This window comes from Chiloscyllium plagiosum, unplaced genomic scaffold (genome assembly GCF_037043375.1).
Source record: "Chiloscyllium plagiosum isolate Xiang-an unplaced genomic scaffold, Cpla_swu_hap1 HiC_scaffold_16, whole genome shotgun sequence".
In the NCBI taxonomy this organism is placed as follows: Eukaryota; Metazoa; Chordata; class Chondrichthyes; order Orectolobiformes; family Hemiscylliidae; genus Chiloscyllium; species Chiloscyllium plagiosum.
Genome location: NW_028270154.1, coordinates 62,238 through 87,868, shown reverse-complemented (window position 1 = coordinate 87,868; position 25,631 = coordinate 62,238). Strand labels below are relative to the sequence as shown.

The following is a 25,631-nucleotide window of genomic DNA, read 5'->3' as shown; positions in this document are numbered from 1 at the left end:
TAAATCAATTGCCTTCCAAATTGTTGTCTGCACCTACATGCTAGCCTTTTGTGAGTCATTAGCAAGTACCACTGTCTCTTTGGACATTAACACTTCTCACCCTCTCAGTGTTTAAGAAATATTCGGTCTTTCTCTGTAAAATATCGGAGCCCCTCAAGTCTGCTCCATCATTCAATTAGAGTATTGAGCACAGTTTTGGAGTGCAGTGGAGGTTTACCAGACCTTTTCTTTCTTTATTCACTTGTGGGATGTGGGCGTTGCTGGCTAGGCCAGCATCCACTGCTCAATCCTAGTTGCCTGAGAGAATGTGGTGGTGAACTGCCTTTTTGAACCGCTGCTGTCCATGTGCAGTAGAGTAACCACAGGAGTGTCAGGATTGTCTTCTGAGGAGTGATTGAGGAGACTGGGCCTAATTTCCAAACTTTCAAAGAATGAGATATAATCTCAGTGAAACTTTCAAAATTACTACAGGGTGTGACAGGGTGGCCTATTCCTGTCTGAATGCCCCACAAAGTTCCTGTCTTTTTGTCCAATTTTTCCTGAACAAAATTTAATACTCTCCCCCACAGAAAGAGTTAGCAGCATGTGGAGTCACTACCACTGTCCCACCTTTAATTAGAATTAGAATCCTTACAGTGTGGAAGCAGGCCCTTCAGCCCAACAAGTCCACACCGATCCTCCAAAGGGTAATCCACCCAGACCCATTCCCTTACCGTATATTTACCCCTGACTAATACACCTAACACTATGGCCAATTCACCTGACCTGCACATCTTTGGATCACAGGAGGAAACCCACACAGGCATGGAGAAAATGTGCAAACTCCACACAGATAGTCACCTGAGGCAGCAATTGAACCCGGGTCTCTGAAGCTGTGAGGCAGCAGTGCTAACCACTGAGCCACTGTGCCACCCCATCATGGCAGGAAGACTGGCAGTCATCCTCCTTCTCTTCCATAAGGGCAATTCCAAACTTAAAGTGGGCAATTAATTTGCACTTAATGGCCTCAGGCCATTACTACTAGTATAACCTGAGTGGCAGGATTCACCATGCAGGAAAAAAGACAAATGTATAACCATACACTCATCCATTCATATGCACCCACATAAACTTACTCATCCACACTCATCTACACACACTCATCCATCCACACACACATCCACATACAAGCAAACACATCCACACATTCACATACACTTACCCACACCCAGATCCACTCACTCACACAAAGCCATATACTTATACACACCAACACACACACCCATACACGTTCATCCACACACACTCACATATACATCTATACCTTTTTAAATCATTAACTCATGAGATGTTGGTGTCACTGGCTAGGTCAGCATTTATTGCCCATCGCTAATTGCCCAGGGAGCAGTTAAAAGTCAAACATGTTGCTGAGAATCTGGAGTCACATGTAGGTCAGACTAAGTAATGATGACAGATTTTCGTAATAGGATTCCAGGTCCCCAGAGACTTGGTTGAGTTCCTGAATTAATTGTCTGGCAATAATACCACTAAGACAATGCTTTCCCTGCACACAATGGCACACCCATGCACACACACACACACATACATGTATGCATTAGTATCTTACCATGGCAAATGGTGAAATTTGAGTCCAATACAAATTTGGAATTAAGATCCTCATGATGGCTATGGATCCACTGTTGATTGCTGAGACAAAAAAAACACCTGGTTCAACTGATGTCCTTTAAGAAGGAAATCTGCCAGCCTTACCTGGTCTGGTCTACATGTGACTCCAGACCCAAAGCAATGTGATTGACTCCTAACTGCTCTCTTGTTAATTAGGGATGGGCAATGAATTCTGTGCTCAGCAGTGACACCTATATCCTGTGAATGAATCAAAAGAAGTTTTCAGACTATAAGAGACACAACTGGGAAATGAGTGAGGTACCAGTCTGACTTTTTCCTGTATGTTTTATGTGGCAGATTGATGATGACCACGTGACTCAAATGGATTTGGAAAACAGCTTAATTACGACATGGAAAGATGTCCAGGTGCGTGGTAAAACAAATCTCTTTGTAGGATGATGAATAGGGAGTTATTCCAAGTCTGCAGTTTCAAGAGGTGTTGAGTCCGTTTCAAATCATACAGCAGGCTCCACTATGTTCAAATAAAAGCTGGACAAGACAGCAACACCAACCTGCATTTCTTGAACAAATTTAGTTTAGTGTAAACCCATGACACTTTTACAGAAGCAATGTCACACAAGATTTGTCTTCAAACCACACAAGGAATTATCAAGACAGATGACCAAAAGCTTGACCAAAGTCCTGTATCCAAAGATTGCATTGCAGTGCCTGAAATCATGCTTGCTTAAATAGTTGTTGGCTCCTTACTAGACTTCATCAGAGGAGTTAAGATTTATTGAAGGGGACAAAAAATATTATAAAGAAACCGAGTTGCTTGCAGAAGATGTGAGAATTAACTTCAGGTGAGCAATGGTGGGGAGAGTACAATTACTGGTAGATGAAGAAGGGCTAAGTGTAGATCTAGATTATTTTATAGCCATCCTTTGGGTACTGGTCACATGTTTCTTTAAAGGTATATCATACATATCTCTCAATGGGAAGATTAATAATCTTCTTATGGAAATGAGAAATTGGATATTGGATTTGGATCAGAAATTGGCTGAAAGAAGACAGAGGGTGATGGTTGATGGGAAATGTTCATCCTGGAGCTCAGTTACTAGTGGTGTGCCACAAGGATTGTTTTGGGGCCACTGCTGTTTGAGGATGGATGAGGGCGGAGAAGGATTGGTTAGTAAATTTGCGGATGACACTAAGGTAAGCAGAGTTGTGGATAGTGCCGATGGATGTTGTGGGTTACAGAGGTACATAGATAAGATACAGAGCTGGGTTGAGAAGTGGCAAATGGAGTTTAATGCGGAAAAGTGTGTGAGGTTGTTCACTTCGGAAGAAGTAACAGGACTAATGGTAAAATTCTTGGCAGTGTAGATGAACAGAGAGATCTCGGTGTGCAGGTGCATAAATCCCTGTAAGTTGCCACCCAGATTGATATGGTTGTTATGAAAGCATATGGTGTGCTGGTGTGTATTGGTAGGGGGATTGAATTTTGGAGCCACGGGGTCATGCTTCACCTGTACAAGACACTGGTAAGGCTGCACCTGGAGTATTGCGTGCAGTTCTGGACACTGAATTATAGGAAGAATGTGGAAGCTTTGGAAAGTGTTAAGAGGAGATTTACTAGGATGTTGCCTGGAATGGAAGGAAGTTCTTACAAGGAAAGGTTGAGGGATTGTTTTCATTGGAGAGGAGAAGGTTGAGAGGTGACTTAATCAAGACTTAAAAGATAATTAGAGGGTTAGATAGGTTGGACAATGAGAGCCTTTTTCCTCAGGCTAATACGATGGGACATAGCTTTAAATTGAGGGGTGACAGATTTAGGACTGATATCAGCGTTAGTTTCTTTACTCAAAGTAGTAGGGGCATGGAACGATCTGCCTGCAATAGTATTAGACTCAGCAACGTTAAGGGCATTTAAATTTCATTGGATCAACATATGGATAATAATGGAACGGTATAGGTTAGATGGGCATCAGATTAATTTCACTGATTGGCGCAACATCGAGGGCTGAAGGGCCTGTACTGCACTCTAACATTCTATGTCCTATGTTCTATTAGAACGGAATTGTTATAGTACTCTTTACAGATGGAATGATCTAATCAGTTTTCAAAAACCATTTCAAACTATATGCTGGCCACAGTAATTCTGATTTCAGTCATGTGATTCATTGGGGTTACATAGATGCACATTCATTTGGAATGAGATATCTGAATAAATTGACCATTTAGATTGATGCATTCAGAAGTTATATCTTTCCTGTTTGGTTTTCAGCTCTCCCAGGCTGGTGATCTTATCATGGAAGTATATGTTGAGACAAAGGCAACAGACTGTTGCATGACACTCAAGGTGAGTCTCAAATATGCGCAGAGTGATGGTGGTATAGTGGTGAGCATAGCTGCTTTCCAAGCAATTGGCCCAAGTTCGATCCCAGCCATTGCTGTTTTAAATGCAGGGGATGGGGCCAATTGAAATGTGAAGCTGGTTCAAGGAATGGATATTGCGTGTCCATGGTAGGTATGTCCATGTCAGGCAGGGAGGTAGTGATAAGGTGCTCAGCTGGGAGGTTGGATCTGTGGTAAGGTGGGGGGAGGGGAAATGACGGAGCTAGTGAAGTCGACATTGATGCCATGGGGTTGAAGGGCTCCAAGGCGGAAGATGAGACATTCTTCCTCCAGGCCTCGAGTGGTAAGGGAGTGGTGATGGAGGAGGCCCAGGACCTGCATGTCCAATTTTGAAGGTGTTAGGCAGGAACTTACAAAAGTTGATTGGGAAAGGCAATTCTCAGGTAATGGGACAGTTTGGAAGTGGGGGGGGGAAGCGGCCTTTAAGAATGAGGTAATGAGAGTTCAGATATAGTATGGTCCTGTTAGTGTGATGGGCAAGGCTAGTAGGTGAAGGGAATGCTGGATGACTAGAGAAATTGAGACTCTGATCAAGAAAAAGAGAGAGGCATATGTCAGGTATAGACCATCGGTTCAAGTGAATCCCTAAAAGAGTATAAAGGCAGTAGGTGTATACATAAGAGGGAAATCAGGAGAGCAGAAAGGAGTCATAAAATAGCTTTGGCTAATGGAGTTTGGAAAAATCCAAAGTGATTCTGTAATACATTAAGGGCAAAAGAGTAACCAAGGAGAGAATAGGGCCCCTTAAAGATCAACGTGGCTGTCTATGTGTGGGACCACAAAGATAGGTTAGATAGTAAATAAATAATTTGCATCAGTATTTACTGTGGAGAAGGACATGCACATTAGGGAACTTAGGGAAATAGTGATGTCCTGAAAAGAGTCCACATTAAAGAAAAGGAAGTGCTGGAGGTCTTAAAATGTATAAACTTAGATAAATCTCTGAAACCTGCTCAGCTGTTTCCAGAATTTTTGTGGAAAGCTTGGGCAAAGATTGCTGAGCCCCTCACTAAGATGTTTTTATCATCAGTGGCCATAGGTAAGGTGCTGGAAGACTGGACATTGGCTAATGTGGCACCATTATTCAAAAAAGGCTATGAGGAAAAGCCAGGGAACTACAGACCAGTGAGCCTTGCTTCAGTGGAGGGGAAGTTGTTGAAAGGGATTCTGAGGGACAGGATTTACACGCATTTGGAAAGGCAAGGACTGATTAGAGATGGTCAGCATGACTTTGTGCATGAGAAATCATGTCTCACTAATTTGATTGAGTTTTTTGAAGAAGTGACAAACAAGATTGATGACGGCAGAGTGACAGACATTGTCCATATGGGCTAAGCAAAGCATTAGTGAGGCTTGATCACGTGATCCAGGGGAGTTAGCAAACTGGATACAAAATTGGCTAAAAGAATGGTGGTGGAGGGTTGTTTTTCAGATTGGAGGCCTGTAACCAGTAGTGTGCCACAAGGATCAGTGCTTTTCATCATTTGTATAAATGTTGTGCACATAGGAGGAGTGGTAAGTAAATTTGCAGATGACATCAAAATACCTGTTGGACTATAACCTGGTGTTGTGTGATTTTTAACTTTGTACACCCCAGTCCAACACCGGTATCTCCAAATCATGACATCAAAATAGGAGGTGTAGTGGACAATGAAGAAGATTATCTCGGAGTACAATGGAACCTTGATCAGATGGGCCAATGGGCTGAGGATTGGCAGATGGAGTTTAATTTAGATAAATGTGAGATATATTTTGTTAAGGCAAACTAGGAGAAAGTGAGGACTGCAGATGCTGGTGACTCAGAGTTGAAATGTGTGGCACTGGAAAAGTACAGCATGTCAGGCAGCATCCAAGGAGCAGGAGAGCATAAATCTCTTCCTTCCAAGATGAAGAACTTCCAATTCTACCATGTCATTTGCCAACTTATTGCCCATTCACTTAATCTATCAGTATCTCTCTGTGATCTGTTCGTATCCCTCTCGCAACTTGCTTTTCCATTTATTTTTATGTCGTCTGCGAACAGGAATATAGAAACATATGCACATACAAATATATGTGCACACCCACAAGCTTACATGTGAACATAGAACATAGAAGAATACAGCGCAGTACAGGCCCTTTGGCCCTCGATGTTGCGCCGATCCAAGCCCACCTAACCTATACTAACCCACTATCCTCCATATACCTATCCAATGCCCGCTTAAATGCCCATAAAGAGGGAGAGTCCACCACTGCTACTGGCAGGGCATTCCATGAACTTACGACTCGCTGAGTGAAGAACCTACCCCTAACTTCAGTCCTATATCTACCCCCCCTTAATTTAAAGCTATGCCCCCTTGTAATACCCGACTCCATACGCGGGAAAAGGTTCACACTGTCAACCCTATCTAACCCCCTAATCATCTTGTACACCTCAATCAAGTCACCCCTAAACCTTCTTTTCTCTAATGAAAACAGCCCCAAGTGTCTCAGTCTTTCCTCATACGATCTTACTTCCATACCAGGCAACATCCTGGTAAACCTCCTCTGCACCCGTTCCAGTGCCTCCACATCCTTCCTATAGTATGGCGACCAAAACTGCACACAATATTCCAGATGCGGCCGCACCAGAGTCTTATACAACTGCATCATGACCTCAGGACTCCGGAACTCAATTCCTCTACCAATAAAAGCCAGTACGCCATATGCCTTCCTCACCGCACTATTTACCTGGGTGGCAACTTTCAGAGATCTGTGTACATGGACACCAAGATCCCTCTGCTCATCCACACTACCAAGTATCCGACCATTAGCCCAGTACCCCATCTTTTTGTTATTCTTCCCAAAGTGAATCACCTCACACTTAGCTACATTGAATTCCATTTGCCACCTTTCTGCCCAGCTCTGCAGCTTCTCTATATCCTGCTGTAACCTGCCACATCCTTCCTCACTGTCTACAACTCCTCCGACTTACAAACAGATAAACATGAAATGCACAAAAATACAAACATACAAACATATAAACAAGCATCCAGGCATATGTGTTCAGTGGCATACCATAGGGATCAGTGCTGGAACCCTTATTGTTCGTGATTGATGGAAACAATTGCTTGCTTTTGCATTTGTATGTTTGCATTTGTGTGTGTGTGTTCATCTGATTGTATGTTCAAATGTTTATATGTTTGTAGTTTTGTCTGCTCATATGTATGTACACTTTGTGTCTAAGTATTTTGTGTGTATGCCCAGATATTCATATGTTTATGTACATATGTTCAGATATATGCTCATATGTTTATTGATACATTTGTATGTTCTGATGTTTGTATATTTGTCTGTTCATATATTTGCATGTATGCATGTTAATATGTTCATACTGCCACCAGCAATACATGAGCTGTAGATGAAATCACACTAAGACATTTTAAGACAGTGCATGATGAATGGGCAAAGACAACCTTTCCTGGTCAAAGAAGTAATGAATGCAATATGAAAAAAGACATGAATTGTGGTTATTTAACATCACTATCACCTTGGGTTGCGCATTTTTATTGTCACTATCTCTATATTTTCTTAACACTGGGATATAATTTTTAATATCATACCTACTTTATAGGTTTCACCTACAATGACATCGGAGGAACTAACAAATCAAGTGCTAGATCTGAAGAACATATCATCTGGAGAAAAGGAGGTCTGGGTTACCTTTGAAGCTATTGAAAATGGTGAACTGGGTGAGTGTGTGATGTTTTTCAATTGGTGAATTGATGAAAGGCTTCTTTAACCATGGTTTTCACCTCACAGTAATGGGTTCCTGTTGCCTTGATGTACTTTCCAATATTATTTTTTTGGGCATTGTGCAGTTGCCACAGGTTTCATCTATCTGACTGACTTACTGGATGACTCAACATGTTTCCACAGAACGCCCACTCCACCCAAAGGAAAAGGTTCTGGAGCAAGCTCTCCAATGGTGTAAGCTAGCAGAGCCCAGCTCAGCCTATCTGGTTGTCAAAAAGCTCCCTGCAGGAGAAGGAGGAAATCTTTATTCAGGTAAAGATTAATTTATCATGGTATGTAAATAACATCGAGGTCATAATCTGCACAATGGTGGAGAAAGATCAAATTTAAGGGCTATACTTGAATGGCAGAGTAGTTGCAAGGGGCTGAATGGTGTATTCTATTCGGGTGTTCCGAGATGAATTCAACTTTAGCAGGATGGAAAAATTAACAAAGTGTATGATAATCAAACAATCCATTATTATTTCCACTGAAGATGAATTTCACTCTGTGTGTATTATTGGCTTTAGAACATAGAACATAGAACATAGAACAATACAGCACAGAACAGGCCCTTCGGCCCACGATGTTGTGCCGAACATTTGTCCTAGCTTAAGCACCCATCCATGTACCTATCCGGGGAAAAAGTTTCTGACTGTCTACTCTATCTATTCCTCTGATCATCTTATAAACCTCTATCAAGTCACCCCTCATCCTTCGCCGTTCCAATGAGAAAAGGCCTAGCACTCTCAACCTATCCTCGTACGACCTATTCTCCATTCCAGGCAACATCCTGGTAAATCTTCTCTGCACCCTCTCCAAAACTTCCACATCTTTCCTAAAGTGAGGCGACCAGAACTGCACACAGTACTCCAAATGTGGCCTAACCAAAGTCCTGTACAGTTGCAACATCACTTCACGACTCTTGAATTCAATCCCTCTGCTAATGAACGCTAATACACCATAGGCCTTCTTACAAGCTCTATCCACCTGAGTGGCAACTTTCAAAGACCTATGAACAGACACCCCAAGATCCCTCTGTTCCTCCACCTCACTAAGAACCCTACCGTTAACCCTGTATTCCGCATTCTTATTTGTCTTTCCAAAATGGACAACCTCACACTTGGCAGGGTTGAACTCCATCTGCCACTCCTCAGCCCAGCTCTGCATCATATCCAAGTCCCTTTGCAGCCGACAAGAGCCCTCCTCACTATCCACAACTCCACCAATCTTCGTATCATCTGCAAATTTACTGACCCACCCTTCGACTCCCTCATCCAAGTCATTTATAAAAATTACAAACAACAGAGGACCCAGAACTGATCCCTGCGGAACTCCACTTGTAACTGGGCTCCAGGCTGAATATTTACCATCTACCACCACTCTCTGACTTCGACCGGTTAGCCAGTTTTCTATCCAATTGGCCAAATTTCCCTCTATCCCATGCCTCCTGACTTTCGGCATAAGCCTACCATGGGGAACCTTATCAAATGCCTTACTAAAATCCATGTATACTACATCCACTGCTCTACCCTCATCCACATGCTTGGTCACCTCCTCAAAGAATTCAATCAGACTTGTAAGGCAAGACCTACCCTTCACAAATCCGTGCTGGCTGTCCCGAATCAAGCAGTGCCTTTCCAGATACTCATAAATCTTATCCCTCAGTACCTTTTCCATTACTTTACCTACCACCGAAGTAAGACTAACTGGCCTGTAATTCCCGGGGTTATCCCTATTCCCTTTTTTGAACAGGGGCACAACATTCGCCACTCTCCAGTCCCCTGGTACCACCCCCGTTGACAGTGAAGACGAAAAGATCATTGCCAACGGTACTGCAATTTCCTCTCTTGCTTCCCACATAATCCTAGGATATATCCCATCAGGCCCGGGGGACTTGTCTATCCTCAAGTTGTTCAAAATGTCCAACACATCTTCCTTCCTAACATGTATCTCCTCTAGCTTACCAGTCCGTTTCACACTCTCCTCTTCAACAATACGGTTCGTCTCATTCGTAAATACTGAAGAAAAGTACTCATTCAAGACCTCTCCTATCTCTTCCGACTCAATACACAGTCTCCCACTACTGTCCTTGATTGGACCTACCCTCGTTCTCGTCATTCTCATGTTTCTCACATACGCATAAAATGCCTTTGGGTTATCCTTGATCCTATCCGCCAGAGATTTTTCATGCCCTCTCTTGGCTCTCCTAATCCCTTTCTTTAGGTCCCTTCTGGCTATCCTGTATCCCTCCACTGCTCTGTCTGAACCTTGTTTCCTCAACCTTATGTGAGCCTCCTTCTTCCTCTTTACAAGACATTCAACCTCCCTCGTCAACCAAGGTTCCCTCACACGACCATTTCTTTCCTGCCTGACCGGTACATACATATCAAGGACACGTTGTATCTGTTCCTTGAAAAAGTTCTACATTTCCACGACATCCTTCCCTGACAGCCTATGCTCCCAACTTATGCTCCTCAGATCCTGTCTTACAGCATCGTAATTACCCTTACCCCAATTGTAAAACCTACCCTGTTGCACGCACCTATCTCTCTCCATAACCAAGGTGAAAGTCACAGAATTGTGGTCACCATCACCAAAATGTTCACCGACTAACAAGCCCATCACTTGTCCCGGTTCGTTACCAAGTACCAAATCCAAAATGGCCTCCCCTCTGGTCGGACAATCTATATACTGAGTTAGAAAAGCTTCCTGGACACACTGCACAAACACCGCCCCATCCAATCTACTTGATCTAAAGAGCTTCCAATCAATATTTGGGAAGTTGAAATCGCCCATGACTACTACCTTGTGGCTTCTGCACCTTTCCAAAATTTGTTTCCCAATCTGTTTCTCCACATCTCTGCTGCTATTGGGGGGCCTATAGTAAACACCCAACAAGGTGACTGCACCTTTCCTATTTCTGACTTCAGCCCATACTACCTCTAAAGGCAGATCCCCCTCGAACTGCCTTTCTGCAGCTGTTATACCATTTCTAATTAGCAACGCCACCCCCCCCTCCTTTTTTACCACCCTCCCTAATCCTACTGAAACATCTGTAACCAGGAACCTCCAACAACCATTCCTGTCCCTCTTCTATCCACGTTTCCGTGATGGCCACAACATCGTAGTCCCAGGTACCTATCCACGCCTTAAGTTCACCCACCTTATTTCTGATACTCCTTGCGTTGAAGTATACGCACTTGAACCCATCTCTGTGTCCGCAAGTATTCCCTGTCAGTGCTACCTTCTTCACAGCCTCCCCACACACTTGGACATCCTGACAAACAGCTAGCCTACTTGCTGGACTACAAGTCCGGATCCCATCCCCCTGCCAAATTAGTTTAAACTTTGTTCTATTCATTTTAAATTTCATTGATCAGCAAATACCACGCATAGTTCAGTCCTCTTAAATGTGTTCATGTTCATTTTGTTGCTGTGTGAAACTGCTTTATAAGCATAAGAGCATATAAATCATGAGCTGAAGCAGAAGTATGCTATTCAGTCCCTCTAGCCTACTCGGACATTCAATAAGATCAGAGCTAATCTGATTGTAGCCAAAACCCCATTTTCTTGTCAATCCAGATAAGCTTTGGCTTCCTTGTTAATTAAGAAGCTTTGCCTGAAAAATATTCAGTGACAGTTCCTTCATAATTCCATGGAAGAGAGTTCCAAACATTCAGAACTCTCTGAGAGAATAATATTTTCCTCAATTCTTATTAATATTATTCTGAGAGATATAACTTTTACATGATCACCAGCATCTGTCATGCTCTCAAGAACCCTGAAAATCAAACTTAACTTTTAATTTTTATTTGCACTATAAAATAATCCAGAGAGATAGCAGTAGCATCTGTTTGGAATCGGTACCAGTTATTATTCCTTGTGACGTGCATTTCTGAAATGCCCCTGAGAGTGGAAGTACCATCAGGAGTCACAGGATTAAGCAGTCAGAGCTGGGGGGCAGGAGAAGCTCAAACTGAGTACATACAGATCAAGCTGTACATAAAGAATTCTTCCAGAATGTTCCATGGGTTCCAGCAGTATCACTTTCGTAGTCATTGAGTCATAGAGATGTACAGCACGGAAACAAATCCTTCGGTCCAATCCGTCCATGTCGACTAGATATCCTAACCTAATCAAGTCCCATTTGCCAGCACCCGGCCCATATCCCTCAAAACCCTTCCTATTCATATACCCATCCAGATGCCTTTTCAATGTTGCAATTATACTAGCCTGCACCACTTCCTCTGGAAGCTCATTCCATATACCTACCACCCTCTGCATGAAGAAGTTGCCCCAAGATCCCTTTTATATCTTTCCCCTCTCACCCTAAACCTATCATCTCTAGCTCTAGACTCCCCCACTCCGGAGAAAAGACTTTATCTATTTATTCTATTCATGCGCCTCATGATTTTATAAACCTCTATAAGGTCACCCCTCAGCCTCCAACGGTCCAGGGAAAACGGCCCCAGCCTATTCAGTATCTCCCTATAGCTCAAATCCTCCAATCCTGGCAACACCTTTGTAAAACTTTTCTGAATGCTTTCAAGTTTTACAATATCCTACCAATAGGAAGGAGACCAGAATTGCGCACAATATTCCAAAAGTAGCCGATACAATGTCCAATACAGCCTCAGCATGACCTTCCAACTGCTATACTCAATACACTGACTAATAAAGGAAAGCATGCGAAAGACCTTCTTAACTATCCTATCTACCTGCAACTCCACTTTCAAGGAGCTATGAACCTGCATTCCAAGCCCCCTTTGTTCAACAACACTCTTTCAGATCTTACCATTAAGTGTTTAAGTGCTGCTAAGATTTGCTTTCCCAAAATGCAGCACCTCACATTTATCTAAATTAAACTCCATCTGCCACTCCTCAGTCCATTGGCTCATCTGATCAAGATCTTGTTGTACTCTGAGGTAACCTTTTTCGCTGTCCATGACACCTCCAATTTTGGTGTCATCTGCAAACTTATTAACTATGTCTCCATTTATATAAATGATGAAAAGTAGTGGAGCTAGCACAGATCCTGTGGCACTCCACTGGCCACGGGCCTCCAGTCTGAAAAGCAACCCTCCACCACCACCCTCTATCTTCTACCTTTCAGCTAGTTCTGTATCTAAATGGCTAACTCTCCCTGTATGCCATGTGATCTAACCTTGCTAATTAGTATCCCATGGAAACCTCATTGAATGCCTTATTGAACTCCATACAGATCATGTCCACTGCTCTGCCCTCATTAATCCTCTTTGTTACTTCTTCAAAAAACTCAATCATGTTAGTGAGACATGATTTTCCATGCACAAAGCCATGTTGACTATCCCTAATCAGTCCTTGCCTTTCCAAATATATGTAAATCCTGTCCCTCAGGATTCCCTCCAACAACTTGCCCACCACCAACATCAGGATCACCGGTCTAAAGTTCCCTGGGATTTCCTTACCACCTTTCTTAAATAGTGACACCATGTTAGCCAACTTCCAGTCTTCTGGCACCTCACCAGTGACTATCGATGATACAAATATCTCAGCAAGGGGCTCAGCAATCACTTCCCTAGCTTCCCACAGAAGTCTAGGGTACACCTGATCAGGTCCTGGGGCTTTATCCACTTTAATGAGTTTCAAGACATCCAGCACTACCTCCTCTATAATATGGACATTTTTCAAGATGTTGCTATCTATTTCCCTCTATTCTATATTTTCCACGTCCTTCTCTGCAGTAAACACTGATGCAAAATACTCATTTAATATCTCTCCCATCTTCTGCGGCTCCACATATACGCTGCCTTGCTGATCTTTGAGGGGCCCTATGCACTCCCTAGTTACCATTTTGTCCTTAATGTATTTATAAAAACATTTTGGATTGTCCTTAACCATATTTGCCAAAGTTATCTCATGTCCTCTTTTTGCCCTCCTGATTTCCCTCTTAAGTATACTCCTAGTGCCTTTATAGAACATAGAACAATACAGCACAGAACAGGCCCTTCGGCCCACGATGTTGTGCCGAACATTTGTCCTAGCTTAAGCACCCATCCATGTACCTATCCAATTGCCGCTTAAAGGTCACCAAAGATTCTGACTCTACCACTCCCACAGGCAGCGCATTCCATGCCCTGACCACTCTCTGGGTAAAGAACCCACCCCTGACATCTCCCCTATACCTTCCACCCTTCACCTTAAATTTATGTCCCCTTGTAACACTCTGTTGTACCCGGGGAAAAAGTTTCTGACTGTCTACTCTATCTATTCCTCTGATCATCTTATAAACCTCTATCAAGTCACCCCTCATCCTTCGCCGTTCCAATGAGAAAAGGCCTAGCACTCTCAACCTATCCTCGTACGACCTATTCTCCATTCCAGGCAACATCCTGGTAAATCTTCTCTGCACCCTCTCCAAAGCTTCCACATCTTTCCAGGCGACCAGAACTGCACACAGTACTCCAAATGTGGCCTAACCAAAGTCCTGTACAGTTGCAACATCACTTCACGACTCTTGAATTCAATCCCTCTGCTAATGAACGCTAATACAACATAGGCCTTCTTACAAGCTCTATCCACCTGAGTGGCAACTTTCAAAGACCTATGAACATACACCCCAAGATCCCTCTGTTCCTCCACCTCACTAAGAACCCTACCGTTAACCCTGTATTCCGCATTCTTATTTGTCTTTCCAAAATGGACAACCTCACACTTGGCAGGGTTGAACTCCATCTGCCACTCCTCAGCCCAGCTCTGCATCATATCCAAGTCCCTTTGCAGCCGACAAGAGCCCTCTTCACTATCCACAACTCCACCAATCTTCATATCATCTACAAATTTACTGACCCACCCTTCGACTCCCTCATCCAAGTCATTAATAAAAATTACGAACAGCAGAGGACCCAGAACTGATCCCTGCGGAACTCCGCTTGTAACTGGGCTCCAGGCTGAATATTTACCATCTACCATCACTCTGTGACTTTATACTCTTCTAAGGATTCATTCGATCTCTGCTGTCTATACCTGACATATGCTTCTTTTTTTTTCTTGACTGAAACCTCAATATCTCACGGCATTCAGCATTCCCTCCACCTATCAGCCTTTTCTTTCACCCTAACAGGAAAAGAATGTCTCTGGACTCCCGTTATTTCAGTTCTGAAGGCTTCCCATTTTCCAGCCGTCCCTTTACCTGCGAACATCTGTTCCCAATCAACTTTTGAAAGTTCTTGCCTCTTACCGTCAAAATTAGCCTTCCTCCAATTTAGAACTTCAACTTTTTGATTTGGTCTGTCCTTTTCCATCACTATTTTAAAACTTAGAGAATTATGGTCACTGGCCCCAAAGTACTCAGGCACCTGCCCTTCCCAAGAGTAGGTTAACTTTTGCATCTTCCCTAGTCGGTAAATCCACATACTGAATCAGAAAATTTTCTTGTACTCACTGAACAAATTCCTCTCCATCTAAACCCTTAACACAATGACAGTCCCAGTCTACGTTTGGAAAATTAAAATCCCCTACCATAACCACCCTTATTATTCTTACAGATAACTGAAATCTCCTTACAAATTTGTTTCTCAATTTCCTGTTGACTATTAGTGGGTGGTCTATCATATAATCCCAATAAGGTGATTAACCCCTTTCCTATTTCTCAGTTCCACCCAAATAACTTCCCTGGATATATTCCCAGGAATATCCTCCCTATGTCCAACTGTAATGCTATCCCTTATCAGAAATACCACACCCCTCCTCTCTTGTTCCCCTTTCTACCCTTCCAATTACATTTGTATCCTGTATCATTAAGCTACCAAGTTTCTGTCATTGCTGTGATATCCCACTCCCCCATGTTCCTAATTATGCCCTGAGATCATCTGCCTTCCTTGTTAGGTCTCTTGCATTGAAATAATTGCAGTTTAATTGATCAGTCCTGCCTTGTTCTCTGCTTTGACCCTGCCTGCTCTGACTGTTTGACTCGCTTCTTTTCCCAACTGTACCAATCTCAGATTGATCTCTTTCCTCACCATCTCCCTGGGTCCCATCCCTCTCTTCTAAGCAATTTAAATCCTCCCAAGTAGCTTTAGCAAATCTCCCTGCCAGTATATTAGTTACCTTCCAATTCAGGTGCAAACCTTCCTTCTTGTACAGGTCACTTCTACCCCAAAAGAGATTCCAACGATCCAAAAATGCGAACCCTTCTCCCATGCACCAGCTCCTCAGCCGCGCATTCATCTGCTCTATCCTTCTATTCCTACTCTCACTAGATCAGAACACCGGGATTAATCCAAATATTACTACTCATGAAGGCATCCTTTTTAAATTCCTGCCTAACTTTCTATATTCTCCCTTCAGATTCCATTCCTTTTCCCTTCCTATATCATTGGCTCCAACGTGTACAATGACCGCCCACTGGTCCCTCTCCTGTTTGAGAACATTCTGCACCCTCTCTGAGATATCCTTGATCCTGGCACCAGGAAGGTAGCATACCATTCTGATTTTTTGCTGCTGGCCCAAGAAACGTCTGTCTGTGCCTCTGACTAGAGAGTCCCCTAACACAATTGATTACTTGGAATCCGCCATATCCCTCATTACATTAGAGCCTATCTTGATACCAGAAACTTGGCTGTTCGTGCAACATTCCCCTGAGAGTCCATCACCCCCTACATTTTCCAAAACAGCACACATGGAATAGTCACAGAGACTCCTGCACTACCTGCCTACCTCTTCTACCTTTCCTGGAGTTAACCCATCTACCTGACTGTATCTGCGGCTTTTCTCCCTTCTCTTCCCATCCCTGCCATCCATCACACCCCCTTGCCCTTATAGTCTAGGGTTAGATATGAAGCACACAAAAAAGCATGGTCACAGTGGAAAAGGCAAAAGCCATCATTGAAATCAGCAACTGAAGTAACTCTCACACTCTGTAAGAACAGATACATTTTTTTCTGAAGACTCATTAGTATTTAGGGACAGTGAGGGACCTGGGAACTCTGGGAAATAAATCTAGTGAGTGGATAAGAGTTAGCCATGACTTAAAACACATGCGGCAGGACAGATACTGTACCAGGATGTTGTTCTTAGACACCTTCCAATCAATCTATTTAGAAATGTTGTATTATGGCACAGCCCTGGAGCAGATGGAACCCAGCCCTGGCTCAGAGGTCAGGATGCTACCATTGCACCACAAGGCCCCTTAAATTATATTTTGACAGAATTAGAGGCAGAATTGATTCACAAGTGGATCAAGCTTGGTGTAGCAGACATGACACCTAATGCATTAGGCTCAAGGATGAGGAGGAATGCACTGGTTCCTTATGCATCCACCTCCTTAGCTGGTCACAATAAACTGAAGTTAAAAGCAACCTCTTCCCTTGTGGCCATCTTGCCCCCAGACTCAATGTAAGCACAGTCCAGAGGAGGTGATGATCACTGTTAATCCAGAGACTCAGGTAATGTTCTGGGGAGAAAGTGAGGTCTGCAGATGCTGGAGATCAGAGCTGAAAATGTGTTGCTGGAAAAGCGCAGCAGGTCAGGCAGCATCCAGGGAACAGGAGAATCGACGTTTCGGGCATAAGCCATTCCTGTAGAAGGGCTTACGCCTGAAACGTCGATTCTCCTGTTCCCTGGATGCTGCCTGACCTGCTGCGCTTTTCCAGCAACACATTTTCAGTAATGTTCTGGGGAGCTGGGTTGAATCCCACTATAGCAGATGGTGGAATTTGAATTCAATAATTACCTGGAATTAATGATAACTATGAATCCATTGTTGATTATTAGGTTCATTAAAGTCCTTTAGGTGAGGAAACTGCCATTCTTACCTGGTCTGGCTTCCATGTTACTCCAGACCCACAGCAATGTGGCTGACTCTTAACAATTAGGGATGGGCAATAAATACTGGACTAGCCAATGGTGCCCTCATCCAGTGAATAATAAAAAAAAAGCACATTTTGATTACCTCCTCCTCATCACGTTCTGTTTGCCAACAGTGGAGCTGATCTATTTTTCTCTTATTCACACCAACATTACCCTCCAATTTGCATTTCATGAGCTCCTTTACTACCATCAGCCCTCCCTTTGTCTTTTTCTCTAGGTGTCCTCACCCAGCATAATAACCATCATTTTCCAACCCCAATCAGTTCTGAAGAAGATTCATTAGACTCGAAATGTTCACTTTGTTTCATTCCATTGATATTGCCAGACTTGTGCAGATCTCCCACATCCACAGTATTTTCACGATCCAAAAGTTTGTACTTCCAAATAAGCCTGTTGGACTATAACCTGGTCTTCTGTGATCTTTAGCCTTCACAGTAAAGGATAACATTCTTGACAGTATCCAGGATAAAGCAACCCTCTTCATTGGTACCCCATCTAACACCTTCCACATCCACTACCTCCAACACTAAGTCACAGCAGCAGTAGTGTGTGCCATGTACATTATGGTATGCAACAAATCACTCAGGCTCCTCTGACAGTACCTTTAAGATCCGCAACCCAGAAGTACAAGGATAGCAGAAACACAGCCACCTGAAAGTTCCCTTCCAACTCACACACCATCCTGATTTGGATTTACATTGCTGTTCCTTCACTCTCATGAACACTTCTTCACAGACATTCAATGATAGGCAATAAATGCTGGCTCAAATAACTTTTAAAAACTTACAGTAACAATTTCAATGATTGGGTAGAGAGAGCTGGAAGAGAGCAGAAACTATCAATTCATATAAAGACAGTGTGTTGCAATGAAATTATAAATAATGCATTCTTCCAATAATTTCCATCTCTCTAATATCATCACTTTGTAAGATTAAAAAAATGTGAAAAATACATATATCTTTTGGTTAATAAAAAACTGGTCATTACTGGGTTAAAATGGATTCATCATGTGTGATTTCTTGGATACAATGAGCTTGAAGCTCAAAGAGCAATGAACAAAGAACGGAGAAAATTTACAGCCCAGGAAAGGGCCCTTCGGCCCTCCAAGCCTGAGCCGATCCAAATCTACTGTCTAAACCTGTCACCCAATTCCTAAACATCTTTATCCCTCTGCTTCCCACCTACTCATGCATCTGTGCAGACGCATCTTAACCGAATCTACCATGTCTGCCCCTACCACCTCTGTTGGCAATGTGTTCCAGGCACCTACCACCTCTGTGTAAAGTACTTGCCGAGTGTATCCCCCTTAAACTTCTTTCGTCTCATCTTGAAAGCATGACCTCTTGTTACTGAATCCTTCACTCTTGGGAAAAATCTTATCACTATCTAACCTGTCTATACCCTTCATGATTTTGTAGACCTCAATCAGGTCCCCCCTCAATCTCCTTTTTTCTAATGAAAACAAACCTAACCTACTGAAACTCTCTTCATAGTTAACACATTCCATACCAGGCAAAATCCTTGTAAACCTTCTCTGCACCCTTTCCAAAGCGTCCACATCCTTTTGGTAATGTGGTGACCAGAACTGTACACAGTATTCTAAATGCGACCAAACCAACATTGTGTACCATTTTAACATGACCTGCCAGCTCTTATACTCAATATCCTGTCCGATGAAGGCAAGCATACCATATGTCTTCTTGACCACTCTATCCACTTGTGCAGCAACCTTCAGGGTACAATGGACCTGAGCTCCCAGATCTCTCTGAGAGGGTAGTTTACCCACTGTCAAGTCAAGTGACTTTAGCAAACTTTTTAAGAAGAGATAAGAAAAGATTTCTGGCTTGACAGATGAAAAACAAGCTTGGAAAAATCTTTCGAGTCTGTACTAAACATTGCCTAGAAACAAATTCTGAATTAAAGCTGTTTATACAGTGCAAAACTTAACGTGTCAGTTATGGAGAGACTTGCATAGAAAGCAATGCTAAGTCTCTCACTCTGTCTGTTATTAAGGGACAAATTCTTAAAGCAAAACCAGCTCAAAACTATTTCCTGCTCAGTGAAATAATTGGAAAAATTTTGATAAAATTTCGCTGACCAGAACCCCCTGTTTTGATACTTGCTAAAACAATAAGTTTGTTCTTATTAGAAAGAGTTAATTCTTGAGTTTATTAAAGAAATTTAATGAAGGTTCACTTTTGTTCAATATAAAGTGTAACAAATTGATCATTTTGATGATGAGATAAAATGTTTACATTTTGGTACAACATGTGGAATAGTGGGGCTTGACCTCCAGTGCATTCCTCCAATTCCTGATGAAGGGCTTATGTCTGAAACATCAACTGTCCAGCGCCTCGGATGCTGCCTGACCTGCTGTGCTTTTCCAGCACCACAGTCTCGACTCTGATCTCCAAAATCTGCAGTTCTCACTTTCTCCCACTCCTCCAATCAGTTGTAATAAGAGTTATGTCCCAAACACAGAACAAAGCACTGTCTTCCATAATTTGGTGATTTAATCTAATGTGGGAGCACAGTTATTATGCAAGGAACACAATGTCTGTTTTATTCCTTTTTCAATGTTTTTACAGCAATTAAAAGTGAAGCTCCAAAGTGTGGGATGTTGAAGTGTCGAGAAGAGCCACCAAAACTTCTGTCTGGAAACAAGTTTCAGGAGCGGTATTTTGTTTTACGAGACCGTAAGCTGCTTCTTTTTAAGGATAAAAAGGTAACCTATTGAGCATTCTTTTTGACCTCTGCGAATAATAACACATTGGTTTTATTATTACACGGAGCCTGTGATGAGAATAAAATTAATTGGTATCATTCATTTGCTCATTGTGTTTATCTGGAGGAGGAATATCAGGAATTATCTGAATTCTCAACTCATGATTTCTGAAAGTTCTATATACTTACCAATCTCCTTTCACTGGGCATTGATTTATGCTGGATTTGCTTCAGACTGACACCTAACCAAGTTATTCTTGGACAGCTATAACACTGGCATCTACTCAACAATGAGATAAATCACCCAAGAATGTCCTGTGCACAGAAAGCAGGACAATCCAACTGAGCCAATTTCTGCCCCATTAGTCCACTCTTTGTCTGTCACTTGTGTGGCGTGAATGTCACTTGCCACTTGTCAGCCCAAACATGGATATTGTCCAGATCTTGTTGTGTTTGAAAACGGACTACCTCTGAATATGCGGAGTTGCAAACAGTGCTAAAAATTGTGCAATCATTGACGAACATACCCACTGCTGACCTTCTGAAAGAAGGAAGGTCATTGATGAAGCAGCTGAAGATGGCTGAGCCGAGGCAACAACCCTGAAGAGCTCCTGCAGAAGTGTCCTGGAGTTGAGTTGACTGACCTTCAACAACTACAACCATCTGCAATGTGCCAACTGTGGCTCCAATCAGCAAAGAGTTTTCCCCCAATACCCATTGATTCCAATTTTGCTTGGACACCAGTCAAATGCAGTCTTGATGTCAAGTGCTGTGTCTCTCATCTCACCTCTGGAATTCAGCTCTTGTGTCCATGTTCAAACCAAAGCTGTAATGAGATCAGAAGATAAGTGGCTCTGGCAGAATGCAAACCAGCTATCGGTGAGCAGATTATTGCTGAGCAGGTGCTGCTTGATAGCACTGTTGGTGGTATTTTCTATCACTTCACTGATGATCAAGAGTGGACTGATGGGGTGGTAATTATCCAGGTTGAATTTGACCTGCTTTTTATGTATAGAATATATTTGAGCAATTTTCCACATGGTCGGGCAGATACCAGCCTTGTAACTATACTGGAAGAGCTTAGCGAGGAGGTGGCAAGTACTGGAGCACTAGTCTTCAGTTCTATTGCTGGAATGTTATCAGGGTTTATATCCTTTGTTGCATCTATTGCCTCCACCTGTTTCTTGATATCACATGAGCAAATCAAATTGGCTGAAGACTGGTATCTGTGATGCTGGGGATCTCTGGAGAAGGCTGAGGTGGATCCAGTACTTCTGGTGGAAGATTGCTGCGAAAGCTTCAGCCTTGTTTTTTGCACTGATTTATTAGGCTCTTGCATCATCGAGGATGGTGATATTTGTGGAGCTTCCTCCTTCAGTGAGTTGTTTAAACATCCACCACCATTTATGACAAGATCTGGCAGGACTGCAGAACTTAAATTTGATCCTTTGATTGTGGGATGTCTTAGTTCTCTCTGTGTTGGCGATTATGTTGTTGGCATGCAAGTAATCCTGTTTGGTAACTTCACCAGGCTCAATAAAGTGTGGAGCTGGAGAAAGCACAGGTCTTATGAGGAAAGGCTGAGGGACTTGAGGCTGTTTTCATTGGAGAGAAGAAGGTTGAGAGGTGACTTAATAGAGACATATAAGATAATCAGAGGGTTTGATAGGGTGGACAGGGAGAGCCTTTTTCCAAGTATGGTGACAGCGAGCACGAGGGGGCATAGCTTTAAATTGAGGGATGATAGATATAGGACAGATGTCAGAGGTAGTTTCTTTACTCAGAGAGTAGTAAGGGTACAGGAGGCTTTGCCTGCAACGGTAGTAGATTCGCCAACTTTAAGTACATTTAAGTTGTCATCGGACAAGCATATGGACGTACATGGAATAGTGTAGGTTAGATGGGCTTCAGATTGGTATGACAGGTCGGTGCAACATCGAGGGCCGAAGGGCCTGTACTGCGCTGTAATGTTCTATGTTCTATATTCATGTCAAGCTACATCAGAGAAGAGGGGATTCAACATGTGGGATGCATCATCCCACATACCTTTCGCTCACTCCACCCCACTCCCTCTATTTATTCCATAGCCCCCTTCCCCCTCCGCAGTCCTGATGATAGGTGTGCAAGATTAAAAATCACATAATGCCGGGTTATAATCCAGCAGTGCTGCTCCTTCATCGGGTGCTTGTGGAGTATAAGATTGTAAGACACAGAATTTATTGCAAAAGTTTACAGTGTGATGTAACTGAAATTATATATTGAAAAAATTGTTTGTTAAGTCTCTCATCTTTTTGAATGAACATGTTGGTTTCAGTTTTTTCATATGCAAACCGCAGAACATTTAAAAGTTACGTTCTCAAGTGAACTTTAGCAATTGGTGTCATGTGGGCCCAGGTGTGAGCTACCCTGTATGAGACAATGGTCAGACTGATTCTAATCTAAAAAATATATTTACAGAATTTTACATGGATTCATGCAGTTTTTGAGCAAAGTAGAATGTTATTCTACAAGTACAATTTCACCCCACAAACTTATATGTATGTGTGTGTGTGTGTGTGTGTGTGTGGGGGGGGGGGGGCGGGGTAATGAGTGTAATGGGAGATGAACTCAACCAGGACCTTGGGTTCTTGTCACACTACAGGTGACTCCATTGCACTATACGCACACACACACACACTCCTACAGACTCCTACATTCACACAGACCCTCTCATATGCTCACACATTCACTCCCACACTTACACATGCACCCTCTCACAGTCTTGTGCTCCTTTACACTCACCCTCACACGCACACACACATTCTCATAGACAGTCATAGCCCTCACACCCCTCCCCCAACAGATATTGAAATCCACCTTTCTTTACCTTTTTGATTGCTTTTGTACCTTAGCTAACCTCAGTGTTGTTCAACATAGAGGAGTACTGATTCATCAGCTGAGGGAGGATGGTACTTGGTAATCAGCAGGAAGTTCCCTTGCCCATGTTTCACCTGAAACCATAAGAGTTCTTGGGTCCAGAGTTAATATTGAGGACTTCCAGGGCAACTCCTTCCATCTGTTTACCACTGTGCTGTCACCTATACTGGATTTGTCCAACAACTGGGAAAAGATATTTCAAAGGATGGTGATGGTGATGTCTGGTACGTTGTCTTAAGGTGTGATTCCATGAGTATAACTATGCCAGGATATTGTTTGACTCATCTGTGAGACAGCTCTCCCCCAGATGTTAGTAAGGAGGATTTTGTTCCCGGACCTCTCAATTCCTGGGTATTGACCAGTGCCCAACTTAGTCACCCTGATTAAGTTTGCATGTGTTTTACCTGAATGATCTTGGACCTGGCTTGAAGAAGGAGGCTAGCGTTAATTTGATGATCTTCCCATTGAATCTAGTTAATGTGGAGAAGCTATTGCTGGTGGAATTTTTTTAAAGATCTTATATATCACCGATGCAGAGCCCAGGTCCCCCTACAGTACAGCAGTTTGATGTCAGCAACTGCTCTGTACACATGGACCCAATATTTCCCTGGAATGATGGAAGTGGCGTGATAATGCAAGCTCTGTACCCAAACACAACCCTTCAATAGCTTATGTGAATGGGATTGGGTTCAGGCTGTTTTTTGCATGATACATTTTTACCTGTTTATGTAATTGACCAGGTGCTTCACCAAAACAGGAGTTTGGCATTGCTGTGTTATGGAACCCAATGTTTACATGTTAGACTGAACTTTGTGAATTTGTTTGATAACCAGGCTACCTATTTGGAGAGACAAGGTATCCATATGGTGATGGTCCTGAGACATCTTTGGAGACCTTGGGAGGGGTCATGTACTCTTTGAAGGAGATGAGTCACAAACGCTGGGAGGGAGCATCAGGAGACTTGAAATATTGACATTAGAGAAAAAGGTGCATAAGCCTCTTGGAACTGCCAAGCTGTCACAAACTAGTATTTATTTTAATGGAGTCCTTTTCCCAGTGGAGTGTAATCTGCAAAATAGAACTTCCAGTGAAAGAATTTAGGGAAATTATACATTAGTAAGCTGAACATCTCTGGGTAAGTTACTTGAGAAGATTCTGAAAGATAAGATATACATGCATTTGGAAAGACAGGGTTTGATTATGAGTAGTTAGCATGACTTTGTGAGTGGGAGATCATGTCTCACAAATTTGTTAGAGTTCTTTGATGAAGTATCCAAGAAGGTTGACTGGGGCAGGGCAGTTTTTAAAATTAATTTGTGGGACTTAGCCATTGCTGGCTGGCCAGTATTGATAGCCCATCCGTATTTGCCTTTGAGAACATGGTGGTGAGATGCCTTCTTGAATAACTGCCATTCACTTGCTGTGGGTTGACCCACAATGCCAATAGGGAGGGAATTCCAGGATTTTGACCCAACGACTGTGAAGCAATGGCATTATATTTCCAAGTCAGGGTGGTGTGTGGCTGGTGGGAAATTTGCAAGTGTTGGTGTTCCCAAGTACCTGCTGCCCTTTGTCTTTCTAGATGTCAGTGGTCGTGGGTTTGGAAGATTGTTTAAGGATATTTGGTGAATTTCTACACTGCATCTTGTAGGTAGTACACACTGCTGCTACTGAGCACCAGTGGTGGAGGGATTGAATGTTTGTAGATGTGGTGCCGATCAAGTGGGTTGCTTTGTCCTGGATGTTGTCAAGCTTCTTGAGTCTTGTTGGAACTGCATTCGTGCTGACAAGTGGGGAGTTTCCATCACACTCCTGGCTTATGCCTTGTAGATGATGAATAGACATTGGGGTGTCAGGAGGTGAGTTACTTGCAACAGTATCCTTAGTCTCTGACCTGCTCTTGTAGCCACTGTATTTATGTTGTGAGTCCAGTTTAGTTTCTGGTCAATGGTAACCCCAAGGATATTGACAGTGGGGGATTCAATGGTATAAATACCGTTAAGGAGTGGTGGTTAGAGTTTCTCTTAATGGTGATGGTCATTGTCTGGCATTTGTGTGGCGTGAATGTTACTGGCCACTTATTGGCCCAAGACTGATATTGTCCAGATCTTGTTACATTTGAGCACGGACTGCTTCAGTATCCGAGGAGTCGTGAATGGTGCTGAAAACTGTGCAATCATCAGCGAACATCCCCACTTCTGACCTTATGACAGTGGGAAGGTCATTGATGAAGGCCTTTGATAAGGTTCCATATGTTAGGCTGCTCTGGGAGGTTAGATAGCATGGAATCCAGGGCAAGCTGGCAAATTGGTTACAAAATTGGTTTGATGGTAGGACGCAGAGGTCAACAGTGGAAGGATGCG

General features: G+C 42.8%; 1 protein-coding gene across 3 annotated transcripts in view; it reads left to right on the top strand.

The window, feature by feature from the left end:
* Positions 1-25,631, top strand: part of arap3 (ArfGAP with RhoGAP domain, ankyrin repeat and PH domain 3) — a 363,864-nt gene that overhangs the window by 293,027 nt on the left and 45,206 nt on the right. For all 3 annotated transcript variants that reach the window (XM_087995078.1, XM_087995076.1, XM_087995077.1), the window contains exons 21-25: positions 1,963-2,031; positions 3,893-3,967; positions 7,616-7,733; positions 7,921-8,049; positions 20,217-20,353. In XM_087995078.1, the coding sequence (XP_087851204.1) occupies positions 1,963-2,031; positions 3,893-3,967; positions 7,616-7,733; positions 7,921-8,049; positions 20,217-20,353 (528 nt within the window). The remainder of the gene's footprint in view (positions 1-1,962; positions 2,032-3,892; positions 3,968-7,615; positions 7,734-7,920; positions 8,050-20,216; positions 20,354-25,631) is intronic.